The sequence below is a fragment of the Caloenas nicobarica genome, chromosome 1 (genome assembly GCF_036013445.1).
Source record: "Caloenas nicobarica isolate bCalNic1 chromosome 1, bCalNic1.hap1, whole genome shotgun sequence".
NCBI lineage: Eukaryota > Metazoa > Chordata > Aves > Columbiformes > Columbidae > Caloenas > Caloenas nicobarica.
The window spans coordinates 170281186-170297056 of NC_088245.1; the positions used below are offsets into that span (position 1 = coordinate 170281186).

The 15871-nt window shown below is 39.5% G+C and overlaps 1 protein-coding gene across 3 annotated transcripts in view; it reads right to left on the bottom strand.

Moving 5' to 3' along the window:
* Positions 1 to 1624: 1624 nt before the first annotated feature.
* The window catches only part of SLAIN1 (SLAIN motif family member 1), a 52838-nt gene continuing 38591 nt past the window's right edge, over positions 1625 to 15871 (bottom strand). For all 3 annotated transcript variants that reach the window (XM_065655234.1, XM_065655225.1, XM_065655241.1), the window contains 3 exons: positions 7925 to 8089; positions 5660 to 5972; positions 1625 to 1700 (listed from right to left, as the gene is read on the bottom strand). In XM_065655234.1, coding sequence (XP_065511306.1) covers positions 1625 to 1700; positions 5660 to 5972; positions 7925 to 8089 — 554 coding nt within the window. The remainder of the gene's footprint in view (positions 1701 to 5659; positions 5973 to 7924; positions 8090 to 15871) is intronic.

Sequence of the window (15871 nt, forward strand, 5' to 3'; positions counted from 1 at the left end):
ACTGGTGCATTCTTGCTGAAATGCTTACCTGTGCAGAGGTAATTTCCTTGCTGGAATATTTTGTGATACCTTCTTCAACAGTTCTGGGTTTTGGAAAAAAAAAAAAAATAATACTTTAACTGGATTAAAAGAACTAAGTTGTGAAAAATTATCTCAGTTAAACAATATTAAGCTGTGCAGAGATACTACTGCATTACTATACAATCACTTCCCAGTGTAATGAAGGTTTTACTCACCAATAAATCCTTCTCTTTCATTTTTTATATGAGCGTGCCCTTTTAAGAAAAGCAGGTCCTTGAGCAAATCCAGAGCCACAGTGAAAGACCCACTTGGCACACTATCTCTCTTTCCCATTGCAAGTCACATTTGCACTTGCAGAATCCACACATTAAATTGCAATAAAAATTAAGATCATAATTATTATTTCTAAATCAATCTTATCTGTCTTCTCTGCAAACAAATTTTTTTTTAATTTTCAGATAAGCTTAGTTACTATTTTCAAAAATCCAGCACAATCTAAATGCTAAATAATAAACCTTCAAGAGTTAAGCAGATGTTAACTGCTAAATTCTGAGAATATTTACACTGCACACTCAAAAGCAGCATTATTGCTGAAATAAATTCTTTATTTCTGAAACATTCCAAAACAGCAGTATACACAGTTGTAGTCAAATATTAAGTCATATGCCATTATAAGAAAGCATTGATTAGTGCAACTGGATTTTGTAAAAGATCTATCAAAAAGATTTATTCACATTAAAACTCATTTTCCATAAGCAACTGTTAATAAAACATTACAATTTTATTCTTTGTAATAAAGTACTGAAAACCAACTGTAGTTTTAGAGATCACTGTATTTTTTAAGTGCAACGTGACTTTTGCTGCCATTTTAAATACAAAACACTATGACAATAAATTAACAATTGAACAAATGGTGAAAGACCAACAAAACCATGCTGACCCAGCTGGATGGCAATTTCCTGTGACTGCTACTTTGTGCTTCTGCAACATAAATATACTGCTTTGTATTGCCAATGGTATGATTTTGTAAGATATGTTCCTAGCGCTAAAAAAGTACATTACCCCAAAAATATTATTTATGGCACAGAAAAGTTAAATTATCTCTCTGTTGTTCAAGGTTCAGGCAAGTTAAAATGAACTCAAGTATACAAAATAAAATGTACTGGAAACACTAGAAAAAAATTCAAGCACATACATAAGTCCCCCCAAACTCAAAAGAAAATGCATCATGTCTTTACATTGAATAAATTATCCTAGAATTTCAGTATGGCAAAGCTGCCCAAAAAGCATTATCTCCTAGTTCTTTCCAAGGAAATATTCTGGTACTTTGCGCATATATAATACTTTCTTCAGTTCTAAAGGCCAACACTGTCATTGTTAGCCTGATAACAATGCAGCTGTTCAGGTAACTGATTAAGTGCAACATTTAGTATTTGATAAGATGTTCATTTTTAAAAAATGACACTGCATTATGGATAGTTACATATTAAAATCCTGGGGGAAATAATACTGTATGACCCTCCTTTCCCAAATCATTGTTACCCAGCCAGCTGGGTAATGAAATCCTCATTATTTATTTTTCACTGTTGATGGGCATCCTTTATCAATAGCAGCCATCTCTCCAGTTCCCATCGCGCATCGTGCTGAGCGACGAAAGTGGCTTTGGAGGCTGAAGAAAACTGTATTAAATGAATGACAAAAAGAGACATAGGAAGTCATATTACATGTGAAAGATGAAGGTAACAAACTTCTTTTATTAGGTCAGTGCAAAAGTAACTGCGGTTTTGGACCATGAACTTTAAATCATTATAACTAAGCTCAAACACATCTTTATTAATCAAAACAGGAGCCATTACATTACAGGCTAGAAAGCGGAGGACTAGAAGGTAGGGGTCTGCAAGAAGCCCTGAGCGTGGAGTTGGAGAGGGCTGAGGGTTTTGTGAATCCATTCAACAGGAAGAAAAAAGTAGTTCTGCCTCACTTGTAAGGCTAAGAAAAGATGGGCTGTACTGGTTTTATTTACACTGCTTTTGGATGCAGGAATCTCTGATGTCAAGGAGAAAAGCAGTTAATATTTAGCCAAGTTACTCACCTTGGCTTTTATAAATTTTGTTTTACAAATAACCTAAAGCACTCCCTTGTGTTTGATCCTATGCAGTAAATACTGAAGTTCCCTATCCTTAATGCAGGCCCTAAATAAAGTGTCTATCTAAAATACCAATAACTTGTTCACCTAATTACCTAACATGCTGGCTATAGGGATGAAGACAGTTTCACTCAGAATGTACACTTCTCCCAGAATATCTGATTGATTTAAAAACAAACAAACAAAAACCCCAAAGACTTTTTCTACTTTTAATCAAGTTACAGAATCATAGGAATATTTAGGATGGAAAGGACCTTTAAGATTGTCAAGTCAAACCGTTAACCTAACACCGCCAAGTCCACCACTAAACCATGTCCGTAAGCACCACATCTACATGTCTTTTAAACACCTCCAGGGATGGTGACTCAACCACTTACTTGAGCAGCCTGTTCCAATGCCCAACAACCTTTTCAGTGGATAAACTTTTCCTAATATCCAATCTCAACCTCCCCTACAGCAACTTGAGGCCGTTTCCTCTCCTGCTATCACTTGTTACTTGGGGGAAGAGATCAATACCCTCCATGCTACAACCTCCTTTGAGGTAGTCGTAGACAGCGACAAGCCTCCTTTCCTCCAGGCTAAACAGCCCCAGTTCCCTCAGCCGCTCCTCATAAGACTTGTGCTCCAGGCCCCTCACCTCATTGCCCTTCTCTGAACTTGCTCCGGCACTTCAATGTCTTTCCTGTCGTGAGGGGCCCAAAACTGAACACAGGATTTGAGGCGGAGCCTCACCAGTGCTGAGTACACGGGGACGATCGCTTCCCTGGACCTGCTGGCCACACTATTCCTGATACAAGCCAGGATGCTGCTGACCTTCTTGGCCACCTGGGCACACTGCTGGGTCATGTTCAGCCAGCTGCTGACCAACATCCCCAGGTCCTTTTCCACCAGGCAGCTTTCCAGCCACTCTTACCCGAGCCTGTGGCAACGCCTGGGGTTGTGTGACCCAAGTGTGGGACCTGGCACTTGGCCTTGTTGAACCTCATACAATTGGCCTCAGTTCATAGATCCAGCCTGTCCAGGTGTCTCCGTAGAGCCCTCCTACCCTCAAGCAGATCAACACTCCACCTGGAGTCCTGCATCCACCTTTGGAGCCCTCAGTACAAAAAAAGACATGGACCTGTTGGAGAGGGTCCAGAGGAGGCCACAAAAATGACCAGAGGGCTGGAACACCTCTGCTATGAGGACAGGCTGAGAGAGCTCAGGTTTTGCAGTCTAGAGAGGAGAAGACCTCAGGGAGACTTTATTTTGCATGTGGCCTTTCAGTACTTAAAGGCTGAAGATGGGACAGATGGGGATAAGATAAGAAAGATGGGGACAGACTTTTTAATAGGTCCTGTAGTAATAGGACAAAGGGTAATAGTTTCAAACTAAAAGAGGGGATATTCAGACTAGATACAAGGAAGACACTTTTTACAATGCGAGTGATGAAACACTGTCACAGGTTGCCCACAGAGGTGGTAGATGCCCTATCCCTGGAAACATTCAAGGCCAGGTTGGACGGGGCTCTGAGCAACCTAATCTAGTTGAAGATGTTCCTGGTAATTGCAGAAGGGTTGGACTAGATGGCCTTTGAAGGTCCCTTCCAACTCAAACTATTGTATGAACACTCCTGTCCAACTTGGTGTCCTCTGCAAACTTACTGAGGGTGCACTCGATCCCCTCGTTCAGATCAATGATAAAGATATGACTAAAACTGCTTTAAATTTCAGTATACTAGCAGAAGCTAGACTCTTAAACTGATAATCAGAAATACCATCCCTTAGAAATTACCACAGCGACAAAATTCAACAGTGAGAAAATCTGCCACTGATGGCTGAATTCTTTCCAAGAAAACTGCATACAAACTGGAACCACCCTTATTGTCCACATGCATAAATAAAATGAAACAAGGGTCTTAAAGAGCTGTAGGCTGAGCTCCAACCTGCCTGTGCTTTTAGAGTGCTATAAACTTGTCATTCCCACAGTGAAAAGACCATCTGTCTTAAAGGACCATGGGTCTGGCTGTATGGCAACATATGATACTGCTAGGTACATTTGAAGGTGAGAAGATCTGAGCCCAGAGTTTCTGCACTATAAATAGCTTTGTTACTGCCTTGAAGCAGTTTCTAATAAAAATAATGTTGAAAGTACAGTGTCTCACTCTCTCACTGACACGTCTTAATTTTGTTTTTCTTTAGTATTGTCTGTTGTATGAAAAGTTACAAAATAGCAAAGAACTGGACTTCACAGCCCAGAAGGTCTTTCTGACATATTGGTATGAAAGATGTAAGAGCTCTGCAAAAGAATATGACGTTGAGGAAAAGAAAAACACAAAAAAAAAAAAAAAAAGAAAGAAAGCCCTCTACTATAAAGAACTGTAACAGAGAGAGTTCCAGCAGGGAGCAAAGGAGGCTATAATAGAAATCTCATGGTACAGTCCTCATCAAAGAAGAAACCTGTCAGCTCTTCATCAAAGTTTCACTGCAGTTGGTCAAAATCTGTTGTCAGTCACATTGGTGTAATTCCCAAGTAACTCAACCAAAGAGAGAATGCGAGTGATTGAACTTATTCTGGATCTAGCCAGTATCTAGTGAAAAGCATAAAAATGGTGAGAGCTAAACAGTGACAGTTCATCCAACAGAAAACCAGGTGGTCACACAGAGGGTCATGACAAGAGGAGGGGCGCATGCGATGGGAAGAAATAGTTGGAAGAGTTTCTCAAAGAACAACTTTCATCAACTTATGTCAACTCTTCCAACTATTTTTCTTTGAGAAACTTCATCACCTATTAATAACAGAATATCCAGCTAAGAGTTTAACTCCCAGCTGTTATAAGGTGACTAAAACACAGTCTCTTTCCTCAAGCTTATTTTATTGCTTACCCTTTAAAAAAAAAAATATTGGAGACAATATTCTCTTGGAAAAATTCATTTCCTTAACAGTATAGCTCATTGCAAGTATGTGATACTTCGGGATTCTCTGTTTGCCTATTGTCTAACAGCTGGAACTGAATAGGTGATAGTTCAACCCAAGACCGTACTGTCCAGGATATTTCCTTCCTCACAATGCTGAAATGTCACAAATTGCATTTTTACATTACAACAACAACAGGGATGCAATTCTTTTTATTCTCTAAAATTTGCTCATCCTGTGAGCTTGAAATTGCAGTTGGCACAAGTCTGGAAGAAGGCAAGTCACCTATGTCAATGATACAAGATTTCAATTTGTTTTGATTTCCTATTGATAGATGGCAATCTATTCTTGTTTACACGTGATTACATTCTATCAATTATCACAGCTTACTAGGAACTACCAGCAGGCATTGTCCGTACCACCATTTCTGGAAAGAAACCTTCACCTATTCAGTGATGCAGCACTGGGAGCTAGAAACTCTTCTCTTTTATATCCCAGCTTTATATTCAGAAGAACAAAAAAAAAACAACACCACAAACACCCCACAATCTAAGCCAAAGCCATCCACATAGGGAAGTAGGCCAGTTTAATTCTTACCTTCGAACTGGCTGTGCAATTTTACTTCTGGGTATGCCACTCCCATTGATGGCCAGCGATGGTCTTGGAAGAGCACTGCGTCCTACAATCCCTTGACTGGCAGTCTTGTTTGGCATTGGGATCCCAGTGTTAGAATATAACTGTAAGCTGTTGGACACTGGGATACTGCTGCTACTGCTACTACTACTACTATTACTACTACTACCTTGTACGGTTGGGCTTACGTAGGCAGTAGCTTTGAGAGGCTGTCTGACAGACACTGGAAAATGTCCCACACTGTGAACTCTGTGTTGAAGCTGTCCTGGTGATGGAACTGCAAAGAGTGGTAGAAAAGGAAGTGACAAGGTCAGTATGCGACAGATGAGGGCAAGCAGTAATGCTCATTTCTAGAGAGATCTGAATAGGGATAAACACAGCATTATGCAATTTATTTGCTAATTATGAACTGCTGGAAAAACCCTTGGATCCAATATAGTATCCAGTAACACTGCACTGAACAAAAATACCCTGTTCCATTTTCATCCTGAACAAAACTCCTACCCCATACTCACCCTTCTTTCTCCCCTCAAAGAGGTCTCCTTAGCCATTATAAGCAAACTAATTCCACCTGTGCAGTTAGAGCTTTAAACAGGAGAAATTGCTGAATCTATAAATTAATTACTGTTAGATCATTTAGGTTTTTGTAAGGTTGCTTGCAATAAAAGTGTTTAAAGAACATTTCATTAAAGCATTCTAAAAAAAAATCACAGAAGACTGAGCTTTATGTATAAAAACAAAACAAGGCTATAAAAAAAATCTCTTGAATGTAACAGCATATTCCAAGGCTGATGTTATGTAAACTATCATTTAAAACCAATGCTATGAGTTCTAGAAGCTTTATATATAGATTTTCTACACAATCCTGCCCTCTGGTGTACATCAGACACGCAGGTTTCAAAGTCCACATATCAAAAGCAAACCGTCAAAAGCCCGAGGCAGATGAACTAACATAGCGCACACGGGCTAATCCTTTTTTTCAAGTCTGTGAAAAAAGACATCTTAAAGTCATTTAAAGACACAGGAGAAAATACAGATGTGTGGTTCAATTAAACAATACTGGTGATACAGTGCTATGGAACACTTGTCATAATACAGCTCCTTAAATACTCCAGAAGAGCCACTTATTAGAAAAGTTTTAAAAAAACATATTTCAGAAAAATCACGTTTTATACACACACATATATATACATATATATAAATACACAGAGAAATATATAATTTTAAAATAGTAAATAAAATTAAACTCTCAACACATTTCCATACAAAATCAAGTGGGAACCCAAACAACTACTTCCATTCTCCTATTCAAAAAGAACCAAAATAAAACAAAATAAATCCAGAGATCAAGTATATTTTCCAGAAAATAAGCAATTTAATAGTTTTGAAGACATCTGTAAATTCTGCTCAAATTTGAAAGAAAACACCCACAGGAAAAGGTTTTGTCAACTTCTCCCTCCAAAACCTGACAGGACATGGGAGGCGTAAGTTCAATCCTTTCTTTTGCCTGCATCAAATGAAATCCACTTTTTCCATTTCCTCTCAGAGTACCTCAGCCACTGTGCTAGAAAAGATGGGTTCAGATCCTGACCTATCTTGTCCACATTCTACATTAATAATTCAACATCCACTAGATCAATACTCCCTCCATCCCCCCACCAAGAAGTCACCTATATTAAACCAATTACAGAGTCACTTTAATTGCTCCATTCAACAAGTATATTATACTTGAGGATATAACCATCTGTTTACCGCATTTGCTCAGAAGAAAGTGGCTGAACTTCTTAAGGAGAGAGGTCATGTATTTTACGCTAGTATTTATACAGTGTACTGTAAAGCCAGGATTGTATAAATTACCAAGAAAAGCAGTTTTTGATTCTAGTTTGAAAACTAAAAATGTAAGCTTGTATGAGTTAATTGCATTATTGGTGCTTCTACAATATTACTACTAGTACTAATTATTATTAGAATTTTAAAGTGGGTAGAAAATGAATGGGCAAAGAAAAAAAAAAAGAGGAGGTGATAAACCTCTCAATACTGCATAACAATACTAGCAAAATTTTCTTTCCAAAATAGAAAACTTTGAAAATCCTGAGCTACATTAAAATCTGGTGCAAAAGGGAGACATCCTGCCTTTAACTTTTCATAAAGCAGAGGACCAGTGACTGGGACAGCTGTTTTACCACTCTATCGATTCACCGTACGCAGCCAAAGAACACAGGTACTTACTACACGACTGCATCCTTGAAATCCCATTACTTGCTCCATGCAAATTGGAGTCAAAGCTCTGGCTGTTCCTCACAGTGACTGGAGAACTCGCAAAGCCAGCATTGCTGTTAATGGTGGGGGTACTCGGCATCCGAGCGAGGTTAGGCATGCTTCTTCGAAGTTTATCTGAAGCAAAAGAAGACCACATCCACAATCATATCAGAATTTCCAACAAACACAAGCAGCCTCAGAATAATTTCTGCAGAAAATCAAAATTAAAAACAAATTACTTCAACACAAAGAAAGGCCTTGCTCTGCAGGAAGAATATGAATACATTATTGACAGCCTACTAATCAAACCCTTCGGACTACAGTAACAGCACGATCATTCACACATAATTTTAAAGACACCAAATGGCAGTACGTTTTTGGAATCACAACAATTTAAACACTAAAGTGTCATAATAAGGATGAGCTTCACATAAATGTGTAAAGTAGGTCAGATGAATCATGCCCTAAATGTGCCTGTTTCTTTGCAGTGAATACAAAGCAAGGCTGTGGTGACAAAGTCAGACACAAATACCTACACTGTGTATGTCTAAAGACAGGTGAGATTAGTCTATCCTAAGTGACTAAAGTCTTGCTTTCAGGTGCCAATGAGATGCTAAAAAATTCCATTCAGTACCTAACCTTATTAGCATATTAATTTTCTGCAGGTGGCCACATGCAAAACCTGCTGTTCAGCTGCTTGGAGCCCTGGGTTGACATCAGGATTTCCAAATCTGGTGGTTCTCTCTCCTACCCTACTTCTGGTGCCTGATTTGGTGGGCGTTTTCAGAACAAGCCTGTAGGGCCTTTCACAAAAAGAAAGCTGCAGATGCCCCAAATGTTTTGGGGCAGGTTCAACAGCTAAGGCATGTGTCTAAGAGGTCAGAAGATGTCTGCAACCCCACTCATGCTAGTCGATTTGGAGGGAGAAGACGAAACCAAGTCTGACATCTCAAGAAGACTTCCCAACCACAACAACGTTAGGTAACATAAGGTGAAGCTCTTTGGTCTCTTCTGCCGTAGGGCCAAAGAGAGACAACCCAATTCTGTGTAATGAGAAGAGACTGGCGGGGGCAGAAAGGCACATGCTGAATGACCTGCTCTGAATTGCCTCCTGTGAGGTGACAGACTTCAGTAAAGCACCGCTGTGGGGAAACAATGGGTCATTTGTTAAATTGTCATTGACAACACCACTAACAGTCAGCCTCTTGGCCAAGTTCAGGAGCACAAGTGCTGTTTGCGCTCTGCTGAGGTGGCTACATTTCTCCTGGTACTGTGGAGGCCACCAGCTCCTGCCCCTGCCGTAGATTCCAGCACCTGACCGACATCTGCCTCCAGTTCTGACACTGCAACAGAACAACGGGTATGCTGAACTGCTCTCTCCAAAAGCAAGCAGGGCCATTTCACGACTGGATTTATGCACAGGAGTGACGCATCGCACACGGCTTGCATTTGCTGTTTTGGGCCAAGCACGTAGGTCACACAGGCCAAGTTCAGTCCAAACAAACAATGAATTGACTTAGGAGTCTCTGTTCATCAGTCTACATAAATGTATAACCTATTTAGCACCATCATGATCTCCTCTAATCCTTAAAGCTGCTAAGAAGTGACAAGTAATAAGAAGTGACAGTACAGTTCTATCTATACAATGTATTAGTAGTCAGTAACTGTAACCTCAAAATATGTGATGCCTATGTAACTCCAGTGAACCCAGTCACAGCAAAGCTACAAATCTAGATGTTTTTTATGACTGGTCCTCATGATAAGAACTGGTACAGCATTCTGCAAATAGTCAAAAACATTCTTGTACTTCACAAGTCCAGCATTTCTAATATCCTCACGTCCCAATTACTATTGCGTACCTGCCCTCGACCCTATACCATGCACATTTGCCCTGTAGTAAGCCATTCTTCCCTTCCATCCCAACTAGGGCTGACTTTTAGTTACAACAGATGGTCTGACACAGAAAACCACTGCTGTTTAGGGAATAGTTTAAATATTCCCATGTTTTGGAACCCTAGCCTACCCTTTAAAATCCTAGGTGAACATTACAGCACTTGGCAAAGAAGGTTTGAGCAGCAGGATGGTGGTAGGGAAGGTGGCACTGCATAAAATAGCTTTTTGTCTAATATTATCCATATATCATGCTATATAAACAGAATTTCTTGGACTCTAGATGCTCTTCCACTCAGGGCCTGCATCAGCCACCACAGGCATGATCCACTACTTGAATTGTCTGATGGATGCAGCTACAACAGCAGGAAAAACAGGTGCAAAAGTAGCTTGGATCTCCTGAATGTCATGGGTGGCCACATCTTTTCCCTACTGTTCATTAGTCCCTTTTCATCCCAGTAGTATGTTCTGCTGCTGATTCAGTCCTTTGGCAGCAGATTCCTGCTGCATCAGCAAATGCTCATCCATCGAGCATCTACGTTAGTTCTTCGATGGGTCCTTGTGTCTGCTAAGATAAATGGTCCTGAAAAGCAATGAAACAGCAGGTCAGTTTTGTGTTTGGGGAAAACACAGAAATGCTCATCTTGATAGCATTTTGCAGCTTTCATCTCCTTGGATGATGCATTCTCTTTCATCTCTTTCTTGAAGTTTGTTCTGTCACCTGTTCCCCTCCTAAGAACAGTGAAAGGAGTCTTACAGACGCTTTGTAAATGAAACGCTGGCTCTTGTGAGCTTGATACATAGAAGCCGAAGGTGGGAGTTACGTGATTTTAATATCATTTCAGGCTGCTGAGGTGTGACTAGATAAGAACTTGCTGGAAACACGAGACAAAAACAAAAATAGTTTTCCAAGCCACTAGTAGCAAACCTTCCCTTTCTAGAGCTCTTTGCTCCTCTAAGACTGATGAGAAATTTAACAGAGAGGAGGAATAGAGCTGAGATGTAGTCTCAGGTAAGAAGTAATTTGTCCAAAGAGTCCTGTTTATGGTGAATGCTGAAATTTGCTACAGTTTCTTCTACCTCTTCTGCACTAATCTAGTTCAGTGGCAAACCTAAAAAATCGTCAGTTTGTTCTCTAAGGAAGATGTGGATTAACACCAGGAACTCCAAAGGACCTGCACCTTCTGCAGCATCCAAAGTTATTATGAACCACTACTGAGTCTAAAGTATAATGTAGGCTGAAACAAATATGATGTTCAAGTAGGATGCAGCCATATAAAGCATCATAGATGTATCTTCAGCTTTCCCAGCCTTCTTTGAGATGCAATAGCATGACCTACAGACATCGTATTTTTGAGATATTTGTAAGTGTGGGAAGAAAATGCAAGGACAGGTCATGCAATAGAGTTAACAATCAGTTCCTGGTTATTACCACCTTCTCAGAATAGTTCACGCGTATACACATGGGCTTGTCACTTCATGAGTGTTCTTTATGTGGCATGTGTTGCCCTTATTTCACCTATCTGCAGCAAAATGATCCACAAAAAATTGCCTGTTGCATTTTTACATTTTTCCCCCCATGTGGCATCCATGCTGAATTGCATGTTGAGTAGAGCACAGGAAAAACTGGAAATCATGAAACACAGGGTCCTCTGCCCTCAATTGAAAATGTGCATGAAAAGACCACCCCACATCACAGACCATATTCACTACTGGTGAGAAATGGGTCGAAAAGCAGGCAAAAATATCCATTTATTCTGTGAAACATTCCAAAAATTACAATAAAGACAGCAGTTTATCTCTTACACACCTGTTTCAGTTCTGATTTTTTTCCAGTAAGTTCTCCTGATGCAGTTTCTTCTCTGGAGTCAGCCTGGGATCAGTGGCCCAGCTTCATTCTGGCAGGACTCCAGAACAGGCAGCATCTGGTCCCAGCACCACTGACGGCCACCCCACTTCCAACACTTTTTTTGCACGTCCAGGTAACATGCAAACAAACCTTGTCCTTAGAGCAAAGCATCCCCAGAAGAAACGCGCCCTTGGTGGGCTGCCAGACTGTGAGTTCTGTAGCAGTTCTTGATAAATATCATCTTCTCTCCGCCAAAATGCCTCACCCAGTGAGGCTCTCCTTGCAAGGAGGGCTTAGTTTGTTTCTGTGGCGAAGGGTCTTAAAACATTTTTGTTCATTCATTGTTATCCTCTGCAAGTATTGCCAACATTTTATTTGAACAAAAGGACTCACAAACCTCACCAAAAGTGTACTGTCATTAAGGAATGTGATACAATGAATCATAATTATTAGCGTCTCAGAGAAATCTGTATCACCATTTTAAGCTACGTCAGCAGTTTCTTACACATACTTAAATCCTTCACACAAACCCTGCGAATCCAACTGTCTTACCTGTACTATGTGCACAAATAAGTTGGGGAAAAACCACAACGAAAAAAACCTATGCTTTTCTATTTTAAATATTATGTTATAAATCATATAGATATTCAGAGTTTGTTCTGAAATCCTTAACAAACTTGTAGACTCAATTACAACTTTAAGGGATTAATTTATCTTCCTCTTTTTTGAAGACCTGAGTTCAGTATCTGCATTTCATCTGTTATGGTGGTAACATTTGTGACATCCCAAATGCACCAGGGTCTAGTTAAAGGTCTGCGGAATTGTCAGTTGATAAATAGAGACATCAGTGTGTAAAAACACAAATACAGATTAAGAGCTAAAAGCAAGTCTTTCAGTTTAAGCTAGACACCATTCTTCATGATTGTCAATACCTATGTTTTGCTAACACTGAACATTTCTATTTTATTCAGAATTACCACTTCATATGCTTCACAGGCCTATGTCTCCCTCCACAGACAGTTACAGCAAATTAAAGATTTTTCCATTATCCTCCCATGACTTCTCACCACTGATCACTATTCTCAATATAACTTCAAAGGTAACAAAGTAAGATTTTTTTCCTCCTTTCCTTTAATGAAGTCTGCAACAATTTCCTCCAGTGAATTCTTTCTTCCTTAGTGAGCAAGAGAAGATATGAGCAGGAAAACACTCTGTAAATCAGTAAGAACAGACCTTTTCCCACTTCTCCAAACACACAAATCAATGTTAGTCTATACTGAACTGACAACTACATATCAACATACTGCCCCTGAAATAGAACTTCTCTATATCTGCCTGGAGTTTGCTTAAAAAAACACCGGAATAAACCAACAAAAAACCCCCACATTTGCTGCTTTCCAAATGAGGCAAAGGTATTGCAACAGCCCAAGATGTTAATAATATTTTGCCTGAGCAAAGTTATTCCCCAGAAGCGTATGCATTAAAGTAACTCATGACCAGTGACTTCTGGAAAATAAAAGCAAAATTTTTAAAGTGATTGGTATCTGTGGCCTGTTTATGAAGGTATCAGACAAGCTAAAAATTTAAAAATCAACATGAAAAAATAATGGAAAATATATATTAACATTAACCAGATTGCATGCACTGCTACTCAGTGAAGGATGTACTTTTCACCTGCCCCTTCTTTGCATTATACTAAACTTCTTCTTTAGCTGGAATAATTTGTCCAAAGTTTCGAATTTTCAGGTATTATGAAAATGGACGCTTTAAAATTCACATGAAAGAAGGAGTACCAGGATAAAAGTTTATGAGTAAGCTTATACCAAGATCCAGGAAGTGGGCCAGAACACAAGAAGTTGAATCCCATTTTCAGTATCTTGTCTATCCTAGATTTTGACTACTCTAGATGATTTCACAGCACTACATGGTTCTATTACTTCTGGTTTCTGAAAATCACAAGTAATAAAGGGCATAAATGTTTACATCTATTTAAAAAGAATAAAGCAACCAAACAGAAGTTTAAAATATTTTTTTTAAAGTTAAAATGGAAGATATTACTTCTGTGTCACAGTAAAAACCAACCAAATGTACGTTTATGGGCAACATAAAGCAAAAAACAGCTTGATTTTATTAAATTTGGTGGCATTTCTTATACAAAAATGACTGAAGTATTCTTGATCTTAATAGAACTAGCAACGTTTTAAGCTGTTAACCATGAACTTCTTCAAATTAGAGGAAGGGAAGAGAGGTATAAACGCAAATCTTTCCATTGCCACCACATTAAAAGCTTTGTTAAATTATAAACCACGCACTAACTAGATGGACTCACTTTAGCTAACTGCAACAGCTACTCAAAAGCTATTCACGTCCAGCCTCCCTCAGATTTTCTTTAAACAAACTACTTCCAATGCACTAATCAATTACAAAATCCCTGAAAACCAGGATGCCTTAAAAAGTTCACAGATGGAATTTTTCTGATGCAACTCATCGTGACAGACAATTCAGCTGATTTAGGGAGAAGGCGTAATTAAATAAGTAGAAAAAAACCCCAACAGATTTCATGCAAAGCTTTTTGATTAGTGTATTCTTGCCAGAACTGGAAATAACACTTATTAGAAAGCAAAGTTAACACATACACACTACAAGTGATGGCTGCAAAAATGTTCTCAAAGAGGTAACAACAGGTATGCCTACACCCTATGCTACAAGTGGCCTCAAATACACCTTAAACACATCTTAACACATTTACCTCTGCACACATCTGCCAATTTATGGCACCGCTTACCAGGAGCCGTTCAGTAGAGCAAGTTGCTGGGGACTGGCACCATTCACTCAGACACGGGTGGGATAAGGTGAGAGAAAGAACTTGGGTCTGAGAGTGGGGGCCAGATAGTGTGGTATTTTAAAACAGATGCATGGTATTTTATTTTAAAATAGATGTACAGTAATTTAGAATAGGGAAAAAAAAAAAGTCGAAATTACAGCAGGGACAGCACTTCGCTACAATACATTGGCAAGAACAATGTGTGAGTTCAAAATTATGGCCTCAAATACAGCTGGAAAACATCTGTAAAAGTATTCTCACCCCAAGCACAGCGGGAAGATTACTAGGGTGCCAGAAAGCCCAGACCATGCCTCTGCTACCTAAAATGCAACCCTGTGGATGGAAAACAAGCAAACCATTGGCTGTAGTGAGAGATGAGACACCCAGTGCACAATTCAGCACCTCCGTATAGGTACCTCGCACCACCTGAGACCCTGGGTTGTCTAAGGCATCTGAATAGCACTGACACATGGTGATGGTGAAGTCAAGCAGGGTGCATCAGGGTACCTCATACAGCACTAAGTGTTTATACGTGGGCAGCTGAATTGGGCCCTTCATATATATTAATATGTGGGCATCTACATCTCAGCATAGAAATGTAGGCGTTCCTCATCAGGAGACCTGTATCATACTTTTAAAATAATTATTGGAGTTTTCTAAGTTTATCCCGCCTTCAGTATATCTGTTACAGTACAGGCAGTTAAAAGTTACTTATTCAAGTACCACAACTAGCGTGTCATACCAAACCTCACTAAAAGCAGGCAGGACAACACCCCAGTATCATTTGTTCCTAAAAGCAAAAAATTGTACTTGAGCTAAACACACAGACAACTTTTGGGGAGACATTGTGTCAAGGATAAATACTGTTTTTTCACCCCAGACTGAGTGCCAAAATTCAACATTTACTTGCCACTTACTCTTTGTCTGTGGAGAGCTCTGTGAATGATCGGACGAACCAGTGACCTGACTGCTGACTGCACAGACAAGAGCACAAGTGATCTCTTGGGGGCAAGAGAGAAGAAGAGAGATTTGGGAAGAGTGTTGGAATGGGTATAAGCAGCACAGCACGCGGCACGTGCAATTTTGATTAATAATGGATGATGCTTTCCCATATAGTGAAAGCAGTAACTGTACAGTTTAGCCCCTCCATCTATCACCCCTGTCTTTCTCATTTGTCTTGGTAAACTTTAACAGTGTGGAAATACACTGTCCATCATATCGAGCTTCAGACAAAGTCATATTTTTCAGTCTACCTCCATTTTAATGTGTAGGAGTTCTTGAAAGACAACGACATTGTTGCCAAGCTGATGAGAAGTGCTGATGAGATGTTGTCATAATACTACTCTCACATACT